The 23,636-nt window shown below is 44.9% G+C and overlaps 1 protein-coding gene across 1 annotated transcript in view; it reads right to left on the bottom strand.

The window, feature by feature from the left end:
• The window catches only part of TGFB2 (transforming growth factor beta 2), a 99,361-nt gene extending 90,053 nt beyond the window's left edge, over positions 1-9,308 (bottom strand). Inside the window, exon 1 of the mRNA XM_063124073.1 lies at positions 8,940-9,308. Within this exon, the coding sequence (XP_062980143.1) occupies positions 8,940-9,285 (346 nt within the window). The 5' untranslated portion in view covers positions 9,286-9,308. The remainder of the gene's footprint in view (positions 1-8,939) is intronic.
• Positions 9,309-23,636: the final 14,328 nt, after the last annotated feature.

Here is a 23,636-nt window from a genome sequence, read left to right as displayed (position 1 = left end):
GGCGGGATTGTAGAGAATGGCAAAAAGAACAATTGGCCAAAATCACTTTCTAATGTTATTTTGGGATACCAAATTTAACAATGTTGCATCGTGACGGAGGGTAGAGATCTGCAAAACCACAAGCAGTGTTGCACATGATAGGTCAACACAATGGATCACTCTACTTTCCTTAATGCTGTATCACACATTAAGGCACAACTATGATGTGTGGGAAGCATAAGTGCCCCTGTCTCAATTACATTTTAAGCCCCCTTGTTGTTGCCTTCATATACTGTTCAGCAACCAGTAGGCCCTGGGCTAAATCTGGCCCCAGGCTGGCATCAAGGGTAGGCATGGACAGGCGCTTGCCAAGGGTCCATACCATGGCAGGAGCCCACAGACAGGAGTCCCTTGGACTTCTCCTCATCTTCACCATTGCAACCTGCTTGTTCATCTGCTTCTTGTTCTCACCCAGACAAAGGAGATGGTGAAAAGGAAGAATAGTAGAGGTCATGGCCTACTTGCTCACTGGCTCTCTGTCAGTCAAGCAAGCAAGCAGTAGCAATTATGTGAAAGAGGAGGAGAAGGAGGAGGAGGAGGACAACGACAAAAACTAGCAGCCGGTCAAAATGATAGTGAGAAGGTAAAATGACTGAAAGAGGGAGCCCATTGAGGGTGCCTTGCCCAAGGGGCTTCAAAAACCTGGAGCTGGCTCTCTGAGAGATGCCACTTGGGCCTTTAGCTTCTATCACCAGAGGCAGTTCGAGAGTGTGGAGTCAGCATCTGGGACAATGGATTCCATCAGGCCCTTATGGGGCCACTGTGCCCCACTTTCCTGTCAAAAGTGGCCATATAATAATAATAATAATAATAATAATAATAATAATAATAATAATAATAATAATTGCTTAACAGGGCCTTCAAAGTTTCAGAACCACCCTGAACAACCCATGGGTTCTCAAGATGGCTTGATCGAGAAAAATAAGTCACACTGCATGGTTAACAAGCTATCCTGAGGAAAATGTGCTGGGTTCAGACAACATACTAACCCACGATTCAAAGAACAACCCACAGTTCAACAATAACCCATGCTCAACCACTGAGTATGAGTTAGTGTGACGTGTGAACCCAACCAGTGAAGGAGCATCTCTGGGTTGTTTAGCTCTTAAGTCTTTCTACCACATGAAGTCCCAAGGTACTCCATGTGTATACCTCCCTTTCCCAAACCCCCAAAGCTATAAGCAACAGCACATTTTCTGATAATCTCCTTAAAATGTCTCACATTCGCTTCACGTACCTCCCATTCCCAGGGCATAAATTCCTTGCAGCGCAAACATATGCATGTTTACTTGGAAGTAAATCCAACAGAGTTCAATACCTCCTAGTAAGTGTGATTAGGACTGCTGTCTTCGTTCCCTTCTTAGCTATCCCTGCTTGGTGGCATTACTGTGTCCCCCGCCCTCCCTGGAAGACAAAACCCACCAGCTACCCCTGTACCATACTAGTAACCCAATTCCTCTGTAGGCAAGAAAGCCACACACATATAAACACTAGTAAATCAATTCCTTGTTGATAAAGTAGAAACATGCCATTGTATGTGGCTGGTTTATAATGTTTTCTTTCATTAGGTAAAATACTCAAGCAAAGAAGAAAAAAAGGCCATGTCAAGCAAATATTCATGCAATAGAGCTAATGGAAGGATAAATCACACCAGTGGCTCTCGTAAAACTGAGGTGTAGACTAGAGATTCAATTTAAGGAGTAGAGGTTGAAGGGAGGGGTGAACTGTTCTGCATTAAATTAGTTTAACTTTCATGTGGAACTGCTATGAAAAGTATAAACAGTTGCAGTTTTTCAGGACTCTGTAAATTTATATCCCAACCTCTAAACATCAAAGTGATAAGTTACTCTCTAAACTTAAGCCCAGTTCTTACTCAAGCAAAACTCTCATTACAGCAAACGAAGTTTTTTCCCAGCAATAAAAATGAGAGACATAATTGGGTCTTTTATACCTATTAGAGACAAACTGTACAATCCAGGCCCTGGAAAGGTGCACTACTAATTCTCATCAGAATAAACTTGATTTCCATGTAATACTAATTTTCTACTAATGCCAAAACCGAGGATCCAGTCCTGGTCAACAGTAAGGCAGAAGGAAGTAATAACAAGGTTACAATCCACACCCATTAAAATCCATCTAGTTTTGTTCAAAGGAAAGGTTCCAAAGGAACTGGAATCAAAATACCAGATTCTGCTTCATCAGCATTTTAATCACACACACCCATCATACATGTTATTAACCACCACCACCCATCATACATGTTTCATTCAATGTATCTGCTTTTATAACTAGCGCTGATTTGTTCATGCATGCTTAGCACTCAATGATTTCATATTAAGTGATTACTTGTGTGCATGACTGGCCATCACAGATATAATTCAACAAGTTTCACATCTCCTTATATCACCTCAAATACAATACTTTCAGTGGTGTCCATGCACACAGACAGCTACTAGTCTAGAGAAATGCATGTAGGTAAGAAGAAATTGATCATACCGTTGGACTGGTGGAACAGATGACACACCCAACCCAAAGGTAATGCACACACACACACTTTTACAATTACCTAATTTTAATTAAACAAAAGAAGAAGCATTGGATATAGGAAGACATCTAGAGAGCAGTTAGACCTTCCAAATACTCTGCCCCTAGATTTTCCTTTCAAGCTCAGTCACACAGAACAGCCTTTATCTTTAAACTGGACAGCTACAGTCTCTACAGCCTGCATGCAGAAGGTCCCAGATAGAGCAAGGAGGGAATCCTTCCTGAAACCCTGGAAAGCCATGGATACCAGTAAGTGTTGAAAATACTGGGCTAGATGGACCAGTAGTCTGACTCAGTGACCTTGTTCAGATGACATGCTAAGCCATGGTTAGGCCGCTAACCCCTTTGCAGCAAATTATTAGTGAGCGTCTTTAAACTGTAGTTATGTAGCCACCATGGTTAGGAATAGTTCACATGACACATTAAGCCATGGTTCACACGACACACTAAGCCATAACGTTTAGCTGAAAGTGGTTAACCACTACAGGTTACATTATAAAGAAGTACATCAAAAACATTTGGCATCTATAGAGGTGTGGGTATGCATCCCTAAAACCTGCACTGCGTGCAGCAGAACACAGTTGTTTGATGCTGCAATATATAAACTGGCCCTTAGTTACTGGTTCCTGACAGAATGAATAGCAGATATAGTATCACAAACTTTTCCAATCTGATGCTGTCTAGACGATTTGGACTTCAACTCTCATCATCCCCACCCAGCTTGGGAAATGGACAGGAATGTCGTGGGATGCAAGCCAAACCCTCTGGAGGGCACTAGGTTGGAGAAGGGTGCTGTCACACCTTTGGAGGCAGGTGGCTCTGAGGTCAGTGGGGCGGTCGATCCTCTCTGGGCTAGCACCTTGGAGAGCTCCTTTAGAATGATGACTGGTTCTGACTGAAACACGGAGCAGATTCTCCACCCCACTGACCTCAGAGACACCAGCCTCCACCGTGTAACCCAATCCTGGGCATATTTATTTGGAAATTAATTCTACTGAGTTCATTAGGTCTGACTCCCTAGTGCTTAAGAGTTGCATTCAAGTGGCATATCTATACTACAAACTTCTGCCAGTCTCATACAACCTTGTAGAAAGTCCATTTGCCTGTGGAAAGTAACAATTGGTTCCAGGAAACCAGGGAAGGAAACTTTACAAAAATTGCTTCTTCCCCCACCCCTTTCTGGCAACATATATGAGCAATACTCATTGCAGACATGCCAGTTAACACTTCCCCCCAAAATCAGGGGAAATAACTTGCATGTAATTAGTCTCAAGTCTGTTTTTAATACTAGTTTTAACTGTCATGGCTTCCTGCAAAGCTGCCTTCCCCAACCTGGTGCCTTCCAGATGTTTGGGATGTCAGAGCCTATAAGCCTCATCCAGCATAAAGAACCCTGGGAGTTGAGGTCCAAAACATCTGGAGGGCATTAGGTTGGGGAAGGCTACCCCAAAGGATCCTGGGAATTGTAGTCTGGTCTAAGTGCTGATGCTGTTGGTGATTCTTAGCTCCTCTCACAAAGCGCTTGCCAATGATCCCTAGGGAAAAGGAATTGCTGTTAAAGTTTGTGAAATATGTATACAAGACTGGCATCAAGGGTTGGCATGGACAGCCCCCTGCCAAGGGCCCATGCGTTATCAGAGGGCCCACTGAGAAGAGCTCCCTTGACCTGTTCCTTCTCTTTAGCATTACAACCTGGTTGTTTATCTACCTCACGCTCTGGCCCAGTGGGAGTGGGAAAACACGCAAACAGCCAGCAGTGGTGAGAAGGAGGAGTGGAAGGTGCTCTCTGCTTGGCAAGCAATCGGAAAAGAGGAAGAAGAAGTGGAGGAGCAGGTGACAGTAGCAGTGAGGGAGTGGATGGGTGGGCGGGCTGAGTGACGGAGCCCCACTTGAGGGTGTGTTGCCCAAGGGCCCTCCAAAACCTGGAGCCAGCATGGTATGTATAGCCTTGGGATGGAAGCCAAATCTATTAAAAGCAAGAGAGATTTTTTTTCATTGACCTCCATGGGATGCACCTTATAGTTTGGAACTTGATATAATCATGATTTGCCACAAATTAGACATTACTAAGGACTTAGGAGGAGGAGAAATAGACCTACACATGTCTACCTAGAAGTCATTCCCTTTGAATTCAATTGGGCTATCTTCCAGGTAAGTAGACATAGGACTGCAGCCTTGTTTGTATTTTAGAAATCTAGGCCCGTTAGTTCTTGGTATATGTTAATTTTCATAACCATACTGAGCCAGTCACTGAGTTTCCATGATCATCAGGGGTTAAACAAGCCATGATTGCTTGTTTAAGCCACAGCACATGCTGGGTGCTATTTGCCTAGTCACCAACCTGGGCGTAGATTGTTATGTTGTCTCAACCCAGATGGCATGGCTTATTGAGAGAATAGGCTGGGACACAACCCTCAAATAAGTGATGGCTTGTTGTTGGGTTATATAAGGGTTGTTTCCCCTTCCAACAAGCATGCCACCCAGGTTCAGATGACAAGACAAGCCACACCCATGTGGGTAATTAGTCCAATGGTGCCTGGCACACAACCAGCTTAAACAAGCCACCATGACTAGTTTAACTCATGGTGGTTGTACAAACTGGCCCAATGTCTCTTTAAGCTCCCACAGATGATCAAGCAGAAGTCCCAGGCCTTTGTATTCCCTTGGTGCAAACGAACAGCAAAACCTTAGCACAACTCCACTTTGAGCCTTAAACTAACAGCACGTGAAAAGATTAATACGAATAAATTCTGAGCTAATCAGGTCCTTTCTTTAAATGTTGACACAGTATTATTTATATCCCATAAATACCTTCTTGACTAAAATTCATCCCAGGAGATTGGCACCATGCCACCACTATTCATATTTACTGTATTTATATAGTACAGTTGGCCAAGGATAATATTTAAGACAAAATATGCCTTGAGATATGTACAATATCTCTTTGCGTTTTCCTTTTAAATCTCTCCATCGCTAAAAATATTTAGGCTGAACTTTACAAAATGTCCCACAAAGACCTATCGGGGATCTGTGCAGTGATATATAACTGGCTGTGAGTATAATTAGAGCATATTTGTAATACTTGGGCTGTAGTCAGTTAACCAAACGTTAACATCTCTGTGGTAAAAAAGATTAAAAAAAAAAACTCTGAATGATGCCTCTTTCTCATGCTTTTCACTCTGTGACCTCAGTGTATTTGTAGAGCTCTCCTTTCCCTCCCACAACATTGCCTGCTCAACTAATGCAGCAACTGGAGAGTTAAAAGTTTGGAGCATGAGGAAAACTGTACAGTGTAGTCTAACCCCTGCATTTTCAATTCACACACACACAATCTCTCTCTCTCTCTCTCTCTCTCTCTCTCTCTCTCTCTCTCTCTCTCACACACACACACACACACACACACACACACACACACACCACTATTTCTTCTTGGCTGTATCTTTTCTTCTTCTTAGAATGGCTTGTTCAGCCCAGTATATATAACTAGACAGCAGTGGAAAAACAGTTAACCCACTTACTGTGATGGCCCCAACCAAGCATTTGCACAGTCGGGCTGGCAAAAACTAACAGGGCCCTCAGCTCTTAAAGTTCTGATGCTCCCTTTTGGCAGATACCTGCAAGCTACATTTGTCCTCCACAACTGCATTCTTAACAGTCCAGGCTTCGGAAGGGATTATATATATATTGTAGGTCTTTTATTCCAGAGACAACACTCCCCCCCTTACTCCAGCCATTTCATTTTCCAGAAGGGTGTGTATAGCTGGGATTCATTCATTTTGGGTAGCACTGCCTCTTTATGTGGGTTGTGGGGGGAAAGTGTGGTCAGAAAAGATTAGGGGAGTTTACCTCAAAAAAAAAAAAAAGGTAAAGAAATCTTTCTGTTCAAGGGTCATAAGTGTAGGTCAGGAAATGCTCCTCGCATGCGAGTTGGTAAACATTCTCACAGTACCGCTTCCAGGGGCACAAAGGGACGCTTTTCTCCAAGATGCAAGCAAGATTGGTGTGGGTAGGCGTCGCCATGCGTGTGTTTTGGAAATGCCTTGAGTTCTTCTTCTGCGTCTGGGTATTATTGCTACAAATTACGCTGGAGAGCTTTGCACATACCCATTTGGCTCCAGCACACTTTGCAAAGTCTTCCTTCCCTCGAGGCAACAAGGGTGGAGTGTATTTATCACAGGCAGTTCTGGATGGTGCCTTAATTACAATAATAAAACCCTTTGATTGCCAGAGTGTCCTCTTCCGAAGATTGTCATTGAACAAAAAGAAGAAGAAGAAGAGAAAGGAGGCAGCTCACAGCAAATGGGGTTCAGAGAGATCTTTGGCTGGCATCCTGGGACTATTGCTAGCAAGCCCCAGCAAGCCCCAGACCTACACCTTTGATGCATTCAAAATAAACAGAAGAGGCTACAATTAGAAAGTCTAGGGTAAAGTTACCAAGATGGCTACATTACCCGTTGCAACGAGAGGTACGTGCTTTCCACAGACAGACCAAGTATGAGTATGAAATAAAGTCAGGGAACAGAGATACGCTTTAGCCTAGGCATGTAGCAACGTTCTTATTTTATTCCTCGAACAATGTTTCCAGCAATGACCTACATTTGGGCTCTGTTTTGCATGTGTTTTTACTTATATGGGGCTGTTAATATACAACTCATGCTGACAACAAAACTGTGAATGTATCCATTTTACAGCTGTAGAGACTGAGGCTGCAACCCTGTGCACTTTTATTTGGGAATAAAGTCCGGTTGAACCCAATGGAGCTTATTGCTGAGTAGACACACACATAATTGCTCTGCCCAGCTACTAGACAGTTCACTTGGCCAGAGCCAAACAGCAAGTCCAAGTCTGAGCTGGGATTTGAATTCAAGTCTTCCACCTCCAACACTAATGCTCTGTCTCTGGACCACGGTGGCTCTCGACCAAGGTACAAAGCCAGCTCCTTCAAGCTCTAATTTATTTTTCAGAAACGAGTGCACGTAATCAGTTCCAGCTGAAACATTCACAGACTGTGTCCAGGAAGCTGGACTTTAAAAAAAAAAAAACACTGAAGAAGGGAGTATCATTTTGTACCTGGAAATAAAATCACCACAAATGAGAATGACTACTAAATTGAAAATAGGATCTAAAGAGACACTTCCAGGACCCATCTTTTTTGGCTGTACCCATTTAAGCAGAGGATTTTAGAGGAAACTTGGTTTTGGGGTGGAGACTTTACAGGACTTGAATTTCCCACACACACACACACACACACACACACACGCAGCACACACACACACACACCATCCAAGGTACTCTGAAATGAAATCCTGGTCAGTTCAGATACAACTGGCAGTGGAAAGAGATCAGTTATGAAGTCTCCCAAATGGATGGGAGATAGGAAGGAGATAAGAGAACTGGAGAGGACTTGGTGGTGGTGGTGGTGGGGCACTTAGCAAACTAAACTAATCCTACGAGTGGGAGGTTTGTTGACCCAGGTGCTGGCCAAAGACGAAAGGGGAAAGATACACTGATTGCTGGCTAGCAGCACGGTGAGCTGAAGCGAAGAATCGGGGTGGAGAGGATCCAGAGAGAACAGACTGGAAAGCCACTGTTCCCACCCAAAGGAAAACTTTGAAAAATAAACAACAGAGAAGCTGAGGATGAGAACAGATAAGGAGGCTTATGAATGTGTATCTGGCATTTGGAGGCACCAGGCGCTGCCAAACGAGTGGGTGATAGCCTACTCTTTCCAGCTGTCCCTCATTTTCAAGGGTGATTCCCAGTGCTTATCTTCCAAAATGAGGGGTGCCCTGGAAGCCCTGACTCTTGACTTCAGATCTGTAGGGGGCGGTTGTCCCATACAGGCAAAGGAAAGACACTCTGCAGATGCTCAGAGACACCCCTTATTATTTCATGCATCCCAAGGCTAAACACGGAGCTCAAATGGAAGCCAATCTCTAACTGAACCTCGGTGGAGATACCTTATCCCAGATTACTGGACCTACATCACGGATAGTTATTACGTCATCACGTTTCCTCACACCCTAACCTCTCAGGACCAGAATATTTAAATGTCCCTCCCCCCCCTCCATTTTTTTGTAAAAAGGCTCTCTGCATTACATTTTTACGACCCTGTAACGAGAGGGGGGCGAAGGGGTTACAAAGACCGATCACATTCTTAGGTGCCGCCCTGATATTTCTATGAGCCCGAGTGGCCAGGCACCCACCTGGGGTTTTCCCGCCCCCATAGAATAGACAAGCCAGGGACTCCCAGAAACTCACACCGTCCATTATATTTTATGATCCGGCAGCCCAATGCCAGGCCATCTCTCTCCCTCTCCTATACACGCGCGCGCACACATACAGACGAGACTTACTTGCGGACTGGTAGTAAGGCATCATGTCTATTTTGTAAACCTCTTTCGCGTAATACTCCTCGTCGCTCCTTTCCTTTTCGCAAGAGGCTGCTCTGTGGTTCGCTTTCTCCTGCAGCAGGTCCCTGGTGCTGTTGTAGATCGAGATGACCTCCGGAGGGACCTCCTCGGGCTCCGGGTACTCTTCCGGAGGGCTGGTGAGTTTCAGTTTGCTCAGGATTTGCCCCCGGATCGCTTCGATCCTCTTACGCATAAACTGATCCATATCGAGGGTGCTGCAGGTAGACAGGGCAAAGGCCACAGTGACCAGATCCAGCGTGAGGAAGACGCTCCAAAGATAGCAGTGCATTTTAGAAATAGATATTTCTATATATTTAAAACAAAACAAAACACCAAAACACTTCTCTTTCTTCTTGCACCGAAAAGGAGACCTTCGATTTTCGTTTCGCCCCCGAAGTGGAAGTGTGCAAGCAAAGGTGTAGAGACTTTTAAAAACAAAAGGCAACAGGTCGCCAGACCAAACAGTAGCGCAATAGACCCAAACTGCTCGGATTTGGGTGGCGAGTCCCGGCGCAAGCCTGCGAACAGATGCGACGTTGCTGCTACAGCAGCCGCAACAGATGTGGCGAGTTCAAGCCAGGAATCGCTTTCTATTAAAAACTGCAACAGGTTGACGGTCGTTGAAAAAGCAGCGGGAGGGGGATGCAACAGGTTGCAAGCGTTTGTTTGGGGTGGGGAGCAAAAAAAGTTAAAAATATTAATAATGGGGGAAAGCAGTTCGTTTCCACCAGGACAAACAGACTGCAAATAGCAAAGGCTTTTTTTAAAACCAAAGAAAAAGAAAAGGATCTATGAATAACAAAAGCCCGAAGGAAAAACAAACAATCACGCCAATGCAAAAGTTTCTTAGAGAGTCGAACAAGCGACGTGGAGAAGGATTGGAGGGGGGTGGGGAGCCGACTTGCTGCCGCTTCAAGCGCGGGCTTCCGAGACTCGGAGCTCTGCTTCTCCAAAGCTCCCACGCTTCTATATTGAGATGGCACCGGCTGGCAGTCGGAGGACAACCCGTCCAGGGGGATGCGCCGCCCCCTCCTTCCCGGAGACAGCACGCGGCTCCCCCCGGTTTGCCCGAGGGGCTGGTGCCCAGCTGACGAGCCCAGGCGACAAGCGCCCACGTGTGTGCACGCGCGGAGAGAGAAGCCGAGGCGCGCCGGGGACCGGCGGGCGGCTTGCTTTCAAGCGGCTGCGCCGGGGTCCCTCCACTCCCGAGGACCGTTCTCTCTTCTCCACGACCACCCCCACCCGTGGCGTGGGCAGAGATCGGAACCGAGCTGACGTTCCTGTGGCCCGCGAGCTGCTGCTGCTGCTGCTGCTGCTTGTACTAACCAACCAGCTAACCTCCCTCTCCTCTCTCTGGCTACTTCTGGCTGCAAAACTTTTCCAGGAGCTCCCTCCTCTTCCTCCTCCCCCACAATTAAAAAAAAAAGAAAAGGGGAAAAAAGTGGGGGCAAGCACAGCCAACAAGGCAGAGCTGCCTTTTCTCCAAGCCTCTAGTGCTCTGCGTGTGTGCGCGTATCTCGGTATTTATCTATTTAGATGAATGAGTGGACTGCAGAGATTGGATTGGATTTTCTCTCTCGCCTTGGCACTTCCCTCCCCGAGGAGGTGATCCGCTCTTTGCCCACGGCTCCTTCCTCCCGGGCTTTAAAGGCAGCCACCGATCGGCCAGGCTGACTCTCCTCCTCCTCCCCCTCCCCCTCCCCTTGCCCCGTTGCCTCGCTTCGCTCCTTCCGAGCTCCCACGAGGAGCCCCTCCGCTCGCTTTGCGAAGGAGAGAGCCGCTTTCGCCCGCAGATAACATCACGATCTTGCCGGGAGAGGGAGAATTTATAAGGTTCTCCCCGCGGCACCGGGTGTGTGTGCGCGCGCGCGCGCGCCTGCTCGCCTCCCCGGCAAAATGACGTGGTAGGATCGCATGCCGACGACGCAGCGGCGGCTTCTCCCCGCAGGGATTACTGGTGCCATTTTTGATCCGGACTAAGTCATTCCCCTCTTAACGATGCCACGCTCCCAAATGGGGCAAAATGTATAAAGAGCCCGGCTGTGGTCATCATTACAGGACGCAGAAGTGTGTGTGGGGTGCTTTTCGTTCCTCTTCTCCTTCTCTTCCTTCTTTTCTCCTCCTCCTCTCCCCTCCCCATCTTCTTCTCTTTTTTCCTCTTCTCCTCCAAAACTGAGTCAAAACTGGGATTCAACCTATTCTGTAAGGGGTTGCATCTCCCTGAAGGATCAGGTCCATAGCTTGGGAGTGCTCCTGGATGCTACACTGTCCTTGGATCTTCAGGTGATGTCTGTGGCAAGGAACGTGTCGGCACAATTATGCTTGGTGAACCTGCTGCAACCCTTCCCCAGAGCGTCTGCCTTGAGAAAAACTATCCAAGCTTTTAGACTACTGTAATGCACTCTGCGTGGGGCTACTCCTGAAGTGTGTCCGGAAGGTTCTATTGGCTAAGCTGCTAACCAGTGCACAGTATCAGGACCATATATATCATGGCTGAACTGGTTGCCAATTGCTTTCCGGGTGCAATCCAAGGTGTTTAACCTTTAAAGCCCTAAACGGCTTAGTACTGGACTATCTAAAGGACTGCCTGTCTCGCTATGAACCTGCCCAGGTACTAAGATCTGCAAGAAAGGCCTTTTGAGGGCACTCTTACCTGTAGAGGCCTGGTTCTCACATGAAAGGCCTTTCTCCTGTATTGTTCCCAAATAATGGAATGCACTCCCTCAAGAACTACAATTGGGCCCCATTCTCTTGGTATAAAGACACATCTTTTCAGTACAGCCTTTTAAAATGTGTAGCTTGGTGTTTTTACCATTTTTAAATGTTTTATTTTTATGGTTTGAAATTGGTGTCTGTTTGGCAGAAAAGGCAGTATATAGTGTAGATGTTAATAATAAGAGGCAAGTAATTTCAAAGTCATGAATACAAAGTGCATGGGCGGGGGGGGGGGGCAGTCTGACCCATACAACACAAAAACACTCCTTTGAACCCATATCTTGCTGCTCCAGCACCATCCATTATAAAGAAAAAGTAAACTGAAGCAAGTAATGTCAAGATCATGAGCGTAAAGCAAAGTTGGGGGGGGGGGGAATCTACACTGCAACACAAAAGCACTCAATTGAACCCATATTGTTTTGCTCTCAAAACATCTTCAATAGATATATATTGAAATAGATATTGTTTTTATGCTTTTAAATTTGTGTATATCTGTTTTTAATGTTCATTGCTTTTAACTTTTGTAAACCGCCCAGAGAGCTTCGGCTATGGGGCAGTATATAAATGTAATTAAATAAATAAATAAATTGTACAGAGATGGCAAACAGATTTAAAAAATTGGGGAGGGGGTGGTGGAAAGTGTGCCCCAAAATGCTATTTCTTCAGATGACACAGGGCCTTTTCATTGTAATTAAGAATTTACTTTACGAGATCACATTCCTCCATGATTATTGATCATTTGACAAAAGAGAAAAGGATTCTAGGCGAAGGCCAACAAGACACTTTCAGATTAGTTGCAGCAGTTTTAATGGCCACTTGCCATCTTGAAAACAAATGCCACAGAAGGCAGTTCAAACTACGCCCACCACACTTTTTTTAAAAAGTGCATCACCATCAGTTTCTCCCGCTTTATAAATGCACGGAACTTAATGCTAAGGCACTTCTCCCCTCAGCAGATTGTCTGTCTTGTTGACATTTTCACCTTGGGGGCTTTAGTATAAACCAGCCTTCCCATACTTGGTACCACCCAGATGTTTTGGACTGCAACACCCAGCAGCTCCAGGCAAAAGGGCCCATTGAGAAGTGTCTTCCAAAACATCTGAAAGACACTAGGGTGGAAAATCTGGTATAAATTGTATCTACACCCTCTGTAAACTCTTCCCCCATGAAGTCTTCATTCTGAAATGAATCTGAAGCCAAGAGGTGCAGAACCACCAGACAGGTCCCATCTTTGGCATGTGAGGCGATAGCCTATGACAATATTCTGAGCAGCATTGCCAACTGCCAAGAATGGTGAGAAGGAGCATCAGCTTGTGTCCTTTGCTCAAGAGTTTTTGGCCTTCAAGCCTTGTGATGTCACATGGTGATAATATACAAGCCCTTAAAGGCAGTACAATGCATACTAAACTATCCCAGTGAGGCACTCGCCTGACCCAATCTATATAAATAAAAATGAAAAAGACCGTTCGTTACTGTCGTTATATCTCCGAAAGTTCTTCACCGATTGCTTTGAAATTTTGACACAGTGTTGCGTTCGAATACGCGAGCGTTGTTATGTAACTATGTTCTCTATGGGGTCAAAGGTTTGTCTTAAAATCGAAGAAATAGGCCTCCTCAAAACCAGTCCTGCTGATCATTGTGACATCACCAACCAGTAGGCCAATCCGCTGCCTCTGCCTCCTCTCCTATTTGCATGCACTCTCGCAATTGGCTGAGTGAATATAGATGTCACACCTGTGACAGTTACACGTTCTGAAGAAAGGTAACTGCCAGGAGTTTCCACTAACCTCCTCACTGTAAAAACATGCTTTTATATCTCCGAAAGTTCTTCACCGATTGCTTTGAAATTTTGACACAGCGTTGCGTTCGAATACGCGAGCGTTGTTATGTAACTATGTTCTCTATGGGGTCAAAGGTTTGTCTTAAAATCGAAGAAATAGGCCTCCTCAAAACCAGTCCTGCTGATCATTGTGACATCACCAACCAGTAGGCCAATCCGCTGCCTCTGCCTCCTCTCCTATTTGCATGCACTCTCGCAATTGGCTGAGTGAATATAGATGTCACACCTGTGACAGTTACACGTTCTGAAGAAAGGTAACTGCCAGGAGTTTCCACTAACCTCCTCACTGTAAAAACATGCTTTTATATCTCCGAAAGTTCTTCACCGATTGCTTTGAAATTTTGACACAGCGTTGCATTCGAATACGCGAGCGTTGTTATGTAACTATGTTCTCTATGGGGTCAAAGGTTTGTCTTAAAATCGAAGAAATAGGCCTCCTCAAAACCAGTCCTGCTGATCATTGTGACATCACCAACCAGTAGGCCAATCCGCTGCCTCTGCCTCCTCTCCTATTTGCATGCACTCTCGCAATTGGCTGAGTGAATATAGATGTCACACCTGTGACAGTTACACGTTCTGAAGAAAGGTAACTTCCAGGAGTTTCCACTAACCTCCTCACCGTAAAAACATCCTTTTTAAAAAACCAAACAGTAGGCCAATCCACTGCCTCTGCCTCCTCTCCTATTTGCATGTTCTCTCATATTTGCTCTTATAGGTCATTGTGACATCGCCAACCAGTAGGCCAATCCACTGCCTCTGCCTCCTCTCCTATTTGCATGTTCTCTCCTATTTGCTCTTATAAGTCATTGTGATATCGCCAACCAGTAGGCCAATCCGCTGCCTCTGCCTCCTCTCCTATTTGCATGCACTCTCGCAATTGGCTGAGTGAATATAGATGTCACACCTGTGACAGTTACACGTTCTGAAGAAAGGTAACTGCCAGGAGTTTCCAGTAACCTCCTCACTGTAAAAACATGCTTTTATATCTCCGAAAGTTCTTCACCGATTGCTTTGAAATTTTGACACAGCGTTGCGTTCGAATACGCGAGCGTTGTTATGTAACTATGTTCTCTATGGGGTCAAAGGTTTGTCTTAAAATCGAAGAAATAGGCCTCCTCAAAACCAGTCCTGCTGATCATTGTGACATCACCAACCAGTAGGCCAATCCGCTGCCTCTGCCTCCTCTCCTATTTGCATGCACTCTCGCAATTGGCTGAGTGAATATAGATGTCACACCTGTGACAGTTACACGTTCTGAAGAAAGGTAACTTCCAGGAGTTTCCACTAACCTCCTCACCGTAAAAACATCCTTTTTAAAAAACCAAACAGTAGGCCAATCCACTGCCTCTGCCTCCTCTCCTATTTGCATGTTCTCCCATATTTGCTCTTATAGGTCATTGTGACATCGCCAACCAGTAGGCCAATCCACTGCCTCTGCCTCCTCTCCTATTTGCATGTTCTCTCACAATTGGCTGAGTGAATATAGATGTCACACCTGTGACAGTTACACGTTCTGAAGAAAGGTAACTGCCAGGAGTTTCCACTAACCTCCTCACCGTAAAAACATCCTTTTTAAAAAACCAACCAGTAGGCCAATCCACTGCCTCTGCCTCCTCTCCTGTTTGCATGTTCTCTCCTATTTGCTCTTATAGGTCATTGTGACATCGCCAACCAGTAGGCCAATCCACTGCCTCTGCCTCCTCTCCTATTTGCATGTTCTCTATTTGCTCTTATAGGTCATAGAAGCAACAATCTTGACAGGACCTTTCAAAGGTGAAGATGTCCTCATTCCTCGCATTCCTATGATTCCAACAGATATGCCATTTCAATTTAAGAGATTGCAATTCCCGATTCGATTGGCGTTTGCAATCACCATCAACAAAGCTCAGGGCCAATCTTTAGAAATGTGCGGTTTAGATCTAGACACAGATTGCTTCTCACATGGACAATTATATGTTGCGTGTTCTAGAGTCGGCAAACCAGACAATCTCTATATCTACACAGACAATGGAACAACTAAAAATATTGTATATCCACAAGCATTGTGAAATTAAACATATTAGAAACATCCGCTTTGTCTTTTCTTTCTTTTCAATTTAACCAGACTGAGCCACAGCAACGCGTGGTAGGGTACAGCTAGTATATTATATATGGAACCTTCAACACAGCCAGCCTAGGGCTACAGATGATAAATGTGGATCTCACAAGACAGCAGCTGCCATCTTGGATTTCGTTGCACATGCTCAGTGAGGCTGCTGCATACCCTCAACATGGTTGTCAGCATGCAACCCAGCTGCACTCACTGGCTTGTTGAAGGTAAAAGGGTTGGGAAAGTGGCAAAAAAATATTGATGGGTGAGGATTGGCTCTTGAGATGATGTTTTAACCTATTCGTATACAGCAAGGGCATATCACTGTTTCTATACAGTTAGCGTGACCATATGAAAAGGAGGAGAGGGTTCCTGTATCTTTAACAGTTGTCATGAAGAAGAAATTTCAGCCGGTGTTATTTGTATGCATGTAGCACCTGATGAAATTCCCTCTTCATCACAACAGTTAAAGCTGCAGGAGCCTTGCCCTCTTGACCAGATACAAAAGAAGAAATTGCATGAAGGTCAAGAAACCACCAAATGATAGGCTGGCAGAAAGAAAAAAAAGACCTGGTGAAAGGGGAAGGGGCTGAGGCCCTTTGGGAACCCAAAGCCAGGCAGATTGGGACCCCAGATGAGCTAGATCTGGGCTCCAAGCCTGAGGTTCAACACCCCTGTCCGACACCATGTTTCCCTTGTAAAGCATGATAGGGTGGGCTGATGCAAACGAGGCCAGGGCTCCTTCACCATTAGTAGTTGGGTAGAAGAGGGAATTTCAGTAGGTGTAGTCCTCTTTTACATTTGGCCACTCTAGTGTGGAAGAGCATACAGGGGATAATGGGTAAGTGGGAAAGGTCCCTTAACTCCACATCCACTGATCATCTGCTGCAAATGCCTCCTTCCCACCCCAGGCCAATTTGTTCTGATTTTGGAACCCAGCTATGAGAAAAACAGACCTGGGGGCGGGGGGGGGGGGGAGAGAAATATAGGGTAAATAAATAAGTGCAAGAGGGGTTGTACACCCCCAACCTGACTTCTCATTATCTCGGCAAACCTGGGCTTTGCCGATAATGCAGTTTCACCCTACTGCAAAGACGATTTGATCACCTAGCATTAGTACAAAGAACAAAACTTATCTGTTTCATGCTTCCATTGGAATACAATGAAGTCCTTTTGCACACTGATATTTTTTTAAAAAGAAAATTTGCTGTTTATTACAAAAATTGGGACACCTGGAAAGTTACTTCATTGAGCATAAAGATCTTCTGTTTCCTGTTAACATAAAAATTATGTGATCGAGATATATTTTTTTTAACCATCTTGTGGTTTCTTTTTACATTGTTAAATGCAAATGCACTGTGTAAAATATAAAGGTAATACTCTTTCTAGATCTGCTGACGACCAAATCATTACATAAGATGGCTAGCCATGTTTCATACACTAAAGGCCATTGTTGGAGGAGAAATATGTTTTGGAATTTAAGAGGTAATTTTCGTAAGCTGCACAATGACGACCAGCGTCAGACAATTGCACAATTTTCCTTCTTTGAGGCAAGGTGGTTACAGTCCTAAAGCGGATTTCAAGTGCTGTGTTAGTCAAGAACCTTTTAATTTGTCCTCTTCCCTTCTCTTCCCTACCCCTCTGCCCATCTCTGTGTATATTTATATATAAAGTTATATGCTAGGACAATGGTAGTCCTTATTAAATAGTTCAAATTAGAAGGGCGCTTCTATAGTAAAGCATTTTAGAATACATATAATCTGTTTTGTAAATGGCCTAAGCTGACATTTTTCAGCAATACTAAAGCATTCCCAGTCACAGGCTGAGCTACTGTGTCAGAATGGTCATGAATGTTAGAACGGTCATGAACCGCTGAATTCTCTTCAACGGGACGTTTGCCAGCAGGCCGGCTCTTCCGAGGGAGCTGAAGGCTTTTCTAGGCAAAGCTGGCAGAGACTTTAGAAACAAAAGAAGCTGTGAGGGTTGTTGGGCAAATTGAATATGGGATGGGATAAAGAGCACCATGAGGCAAAAAATTCTCCTTTCTTTGCAGACAAAACATCTTCTTGTGGACCGGGCCTGGACATCACTATGTCCCTGTTTGGATGACACACTAAGCCATGGTGGCTAAGCATTGTGAGCTAAACACTATGGCTTAGTGTGTCATGTGAACCATGTCTTAGCATGTTGTGTGAACCATTCTTAACCATGGTGGCTACATAACCACAGTTTAAACATGCTCACTAACCATTTGCTGCAAAAGGGTTAGCAGCCTAACCATAGCTAAGCATGCTGTCTGAACAGGCCCAAAGAATGTGGTGCGATTTAAGTCAGGTAGCAACAAAGGGTGGGAGATTAGGGTAGAGGCTGGGCTAACTCAAATATGCTCCCTTGTCAGGGTACAACAGGCTCATACAGTGGGCAGTAGACTTGGAACCAGGCTTTTTCCTTATTTCCATCCCTTCAAAGCAGCAATAGTTTTGCCTTCTGGGAGGTGCATCCCTCATCTGAGAGAGAGAAAGTCAGGGTCTCTCCATATACTCTTTAAAAACAACCACCATCATATAAACCAGTCTTTTCACTTTTATTCAACTGTTCCATTTAGACAGTTTAGAATTCTTAGAGATTATTCTATAGCATTCCAAATTCAATCCACCTTTAAAATAAAGTGGGTGAGAAGCTGCAAGGGCCACCCATGCTTGAAGGTTGCATCTCAGCTCTCTCTAGTTCAAAACCCTCACATTGGGCCAGTTCACATGACACAACAGTCCACTGTGGATTATTTAATCCATGGTGAGGCTGCGGGACATGTGGCTGCCTTTTTGCATATTCATCCTGTGCTCGGAGTTTGTCATGTTGTGCAAACCCAGTAAGCATGGTTTATGTGAGGGTTAAACAGCCCTTGCATAATCCTAGAACAGAGCACGGGTTAACCCTCACAGAATCTATGTTTGCCAGGTTTGCACAACCTGACAACTCCCAAGTAGGGTTTGGATATGCAAAGTTGCATCCTCAGGCACCACAGTTCATCGTAGTTTAAATAACTTGTAACGAGCTGTGCCATCTCATGCAAACCAGGTCAATTTTTCAAGTCCCCACCATGACTTCAGTAGAGTCAAGTTGCACAAGGAACACAGAGACAAAGAATAAAAGAGGTTGGCCTGGTTAGCACATAAAGTTAACAACCAGTTTAGTTAACCCACGGTTTGTTGCCCTACCCAGGGTTTGTCTGGCAGATGATTAAACAAACAGTAGTTTGTTTTCTCAATCCCTGGGTTGTTTGTTTCCCTCCTCCATTGCCTGCTCCCTCATCCAGCATGGCTGTTCTCTCTCTATCCTAAATGCCTTTGTGGTGCTGAACTACTGGCCTGTAGAGCCACTAGGTTTTTGACTGCTGTTGCCCTCCACCTATAAAGTCCTTGTGAAACAAATCATAAACATGTCTGGTCACAAAATGGCCACCATGGGGGCCTGGTTAGTCAAAAGTGAACTAGAGAGGTATAAGAAGGGAGCAGAGAAATAGCAAAGCTAGAGACTGGGAGGGAAGAAGAAATAGCAAGGCAGAGGAGTAGAGGGGAGAGAAAGAGCAAGGCTAGAAGCTAAGGAGGGACAGAAAGGAGACTGCCCTAATATTTTCCAAGCGTTTTCTTAGAACAATTTTTTTGAAGGGGGCAGGGAGGGGAGAGCTTAATGGGCACCACTGGAGGTCTCTGTGGGCACCATGCAAAGTGGTACTCTCAGGCACCACAGCTCATTGATAAGCTTGAGGGGAGACATGATAGCACTCTTCAAATACTTAAAATGTTGCCACACAGAGGAGGGCCAGGATCTCTTCTCGATCCTCCCAGAGTGCAGGACACGGAATAACGGGCTCAAGTTAAAGGAAGCCAGATTCCGGCTGGACATCAGGAAAAACTTCCTGACTGTTAGAGCAGTACGACAATGGATTCAGTTACCTAGGGAGGTTGTGGGCTCTCCCACACTAGAGGCATTCAAGAGGCAGCTGGACAACCATCTGTCAGGGATGCTTTAGGGTGGATTCCTGCATTGAGCAGGGGGTTGAACTCGATGGCCTTGTAGGCCCCTTTCAACTCTGCTATTGTATGATTCTATGAAGCTGTGCTGTGTCATGCAAACCAGCTCAATGATTCCAGACCCCATGACGACTTTGGTAGAGTTACTTGTAAACCAGTTGCATGAGGAACACAGAGACAAAGACCCCATGTCTATTTTATACTTACCTGCAGCATTTCTCCAGGCATTCAGCCAAGAGTCTTTCCCATCCCTATCTGGAGATAACCAAGAATTGAACCTCGGACCTTTCAAATGCCAAACATGTGTCTCACCATTGAGCGATGGCCCTTTCCCTGTCCAATGTCAGCCAATCTAGTTGAGTTTGTATGGAAACGTGGTAGCAATATAAACAGACTTAAATTGCTTTTAGCTGTTCACATTTTAATTTTTCTGTGTTAAAATTTTGTAATTTTATGAATTGTTGTAAACCACCCAGAGAACTTCAGCCATAGGTTGGTATAGACATGACAACATCAACAGCCTGTTCCAGATAGATAAGAATAAGGTAGAAGGCCGTAGCCCCTTTCCTTGCTAAACAGATGATCCGAAACATAGACCTTTTAATGATAATACATTTTTGGGAGATGCTGCCCTCTTCCCAACACTTCTCTCCCAAAATGTATTGGACTGCCATTGTGGGTTAGCACCAGAGTAAGCCCAGCTCATAGCAATATGTGATCACATCCGAATTTGTATGTGACTCTCCTGTTCACTAGGTTTAGCCGAAAAGACCCGCCCCCATTTTTTATTTTTTAAAAAATCATTTATTTATTTATTTTAGTGGGGGAAGTTGCCCTGAACTTCTCACATGGAAGAGAGGCCACATCAACAATGGCAAAATGTTTGAAACCTAGTGTTTGAAAAGGAAGATTCTTTTCCCTTCCCGGCAGTGGTACTGTTCAATGAAAATGTGACTGCAGTAGAGGGATCTGCTCTTTTCGTTTGGTTATTTGGCTCATGTGCTGGACTAGATGGGCCCTTGGTCTGATCCAGCAGGGCCCTTGAGCTCTTAGGTTCTTATGACCCAAGAACTTCACTTGGTATAAGGCAGCTTTCTATGTCCCTAGGCTTGGAACTGCCTCCCAGAACACCTGCATGATGCCACTTCTCTTACTTCAAATCCCTCTTTAAGATCCATCTTTTCTTTTGGGCTCTCTGGTTCCCATACCCTTCTTAATCCAGCTTGTGTCTATGTCTAAGCACATGCAGTGGAAACAACCACATACCTGTCCCGGTTTAGCCCTGCCTCCATTTCCCTTCCTGTTCTTTCCCACATTTCAAATTTTAGATTGTGAACTTCTCTTCTACACTGTAAAGTAATATGCACGCTGATGTTCTTATATGAATCAATAATACAGATATTACTATTATCACTTTTAAAAATGACTAGCTTCACAAATAAATTCAAAGAAACTAACACCCTGATAGTTCAAGGAAGGGGTTATTTTTACGATATATAAATTAATTCCAATTTAAGAGCATCAGTTATAGATAAGATGTAGCTGAAGTTGATGGTAGTTTGGTTTTTTGTTTTTGTTTTTGTAACTACTCTCATTAGGTTGTCTTTGAGAGCACAACAAATACATTGTACCATTGTTATTTAACACGGACTAGATTGCGTCATTGCTTTTTAAAAAAAATCCCGATAGATTTAAATGGTGGAAACTTGGTGCAGATTGAGCAGACGGTTTCCATCTACGGTAGGGATGTTGCCACATTCAATCTCCCTGGTCTCCCAATTGGAGTTTATCTCCCAGATACCACGGACTGCATACTTTGATGAGATTTTAAGAGCTTTTGTTAAAACTTGTATTAGCAAACTATGGGCATGTCTAGACCTGCTGATATCCTGGGGATTTCCCTGGGGATCATCCCTGTGCGCCCACATGATGCACAGGGGATCCCAGGAGCAGGGATGGATGATCCTTCCCTTTCCCCAGGATATTGGCATACCCTTTAATGCTGATCTTTCCTGTGGTCTCGGGCTCGTCCCAAGACTGTGGGATGTGCGGCCGACTGGCCTGGTTTCGTCCCGGCTCCTCGCGAGGAACAGGGAGGAGGCGGGAACCAGGCACAGAGCTCTTCAGGAGCTCCGTGCCCATCGGGGTGGGGTGGGGGGAGCAGGCTTTGTTTTTTAAAAACACACACACCAACCTTTGTTGTTGGAGTGCTCCTGCACTCATTTCCAATAAAAAAACAAAAACAAAATGGCGGGCGTGACATCGTCTTCCTCCTGGGACGTCTCGCCCCACATGTAGACTTAGGGGGAGGATCTCGCAATTAGCAGATTGCGAGATCCTGTCTAGCCATGGCCTAAGACTGTATTAAGAAGGTATTGAAAATCAGCAGAAATTCACAAGAAGAGTCATGTCGGATCAGACCAAAGGCCAATCTAGTCCAGCTTTCTGTTTCCACAACGGCCAACCAGATGCTCCAATGGGAGACCCACAAGCAGGACATAGATGCAGTAGCACCCTCCTCCTCCTGTTCTACAGCAACTGGTACACAGAGGCATACTGCCTCTGTATCTGGAGATAATAAATGATCATCATAAACAGCAGCCATGGATAACCTCATCTTCCAAGAATTTGTATAATCCCATTTTAAAGCCAACCAAATGGGTGGCCACCACTACATCTTGTGCAAGTTTAACTATGGGCTGTGTGAAAAAATACTTCTTTTTGTTTGTCTGGAATCTCCCATTGCAGACCTTCATTGGACTGGTCTAGTACTATGAGACAGGGAGGGGGAAACTGCCCCTATCCACTTTCTCCACACCATGCATAATTTTATACACCTCTATCATGCCCCCCACCCTAACTAGTCTTTCTAAGATATTGCAGAAAAGCTAATCTTGCTCTTGCCAGTTGGGACAACCATGTCAATTACAGGGTGGATAAAATAGGATTTTTAAAAGTCGATTTCTTTTTATTTAGATCAGATTTTTTTAAAAAAATGATAACTATTAAGTGTCTCACAGCTTTGGGGCAGAGGGAGGTAGCATAGGATACTTTGAGTTTCTGTGCCTGAGGTTGGAGACAGCTCTCTGACCTAGGATCCAGGAGTGAGCTCCCCGCCTCCTCCCTCTCCCCCTTGTTTGCTATTTTGTGATGGTTGGACCAACATAGGGTGAACCAGAAAGGATCAAAACTGGAAAGAAGACAACATTGCCCAGTGTACAGGGTCCAATATTCTTATGCTTAATGTCACAATTCGTCATGGCTGCTGAAGATAAGAACCTATGTCAGGGGTGGGCAACACCCAGCCACAATTGACCTGTTTCTTTCCTTCTTATTTGTGGGGGGGGGGGGAGGAGGGAGAAAAGGTCATGGTTCCCTGCCAAAATTCACTGACAAACCACTATGGATGGTTAGAGTGGACAAAATTAGCTAGTGCAACCCCCCTTTTTCAGATCAAGGGTGTCGGTGGGAGGGTGGCCCACAGCGGGTCTGGGGAACTGACCACCCAATGCTTCCCAGCCCTGATCTATATGCTGGCCCACTTCCTCTGGGGCCAATCAAACTGCAGTTGATTAGCCCCTCACATTAAGGTGGCTATGAAAATGAAGGGGTACACTTTCAATCTACTGGGCCATTATAAAACTCGACATTGTATAACCTGGCTTCAGTCATTAGTCTGACTGTATACTCAGACTACATTAGACACGAAGGTTACAGTGGACTCTACTGCAATGCAACAATTTTGCTGGAGCCGAACAGGTACCTGACTGGAAGGAAGACCTCTTGAAAATTCAATGTATGCTACTTTGAGTTCTATCACAGAAAAAAAGACAGGATGTAAATGCAATAATAAATAAAAATAAAAATAAAATTAATGCTGTGGGTTGAACTGCCATATCTCCAAGTTCCAGTAGTAAAAGGTAACTAAAATGGGGGGTGGGGGGTGGCGAGGGGTTGTTGTT

This window comes from Elgaria multicarinata, chromosome 4, assembly GCF_023053635.1.
Source record: "Elgaria multicarinata webbii isolate HBS135686 ecotype San Diego chromosome 4, rElgMul1.1.pri, whole genome shotgun sequence".
NCBI classification, from domain to species: domain Eukaryota; kingdom Metazoa; phylum Chordata; class Lepidosauria; order Squamata; family Anguidae; genus Elgaria; species Elgaria multicarinata.
This window is presented reverse-complemented; position numbering and strand designations above follow the sequence as displayed.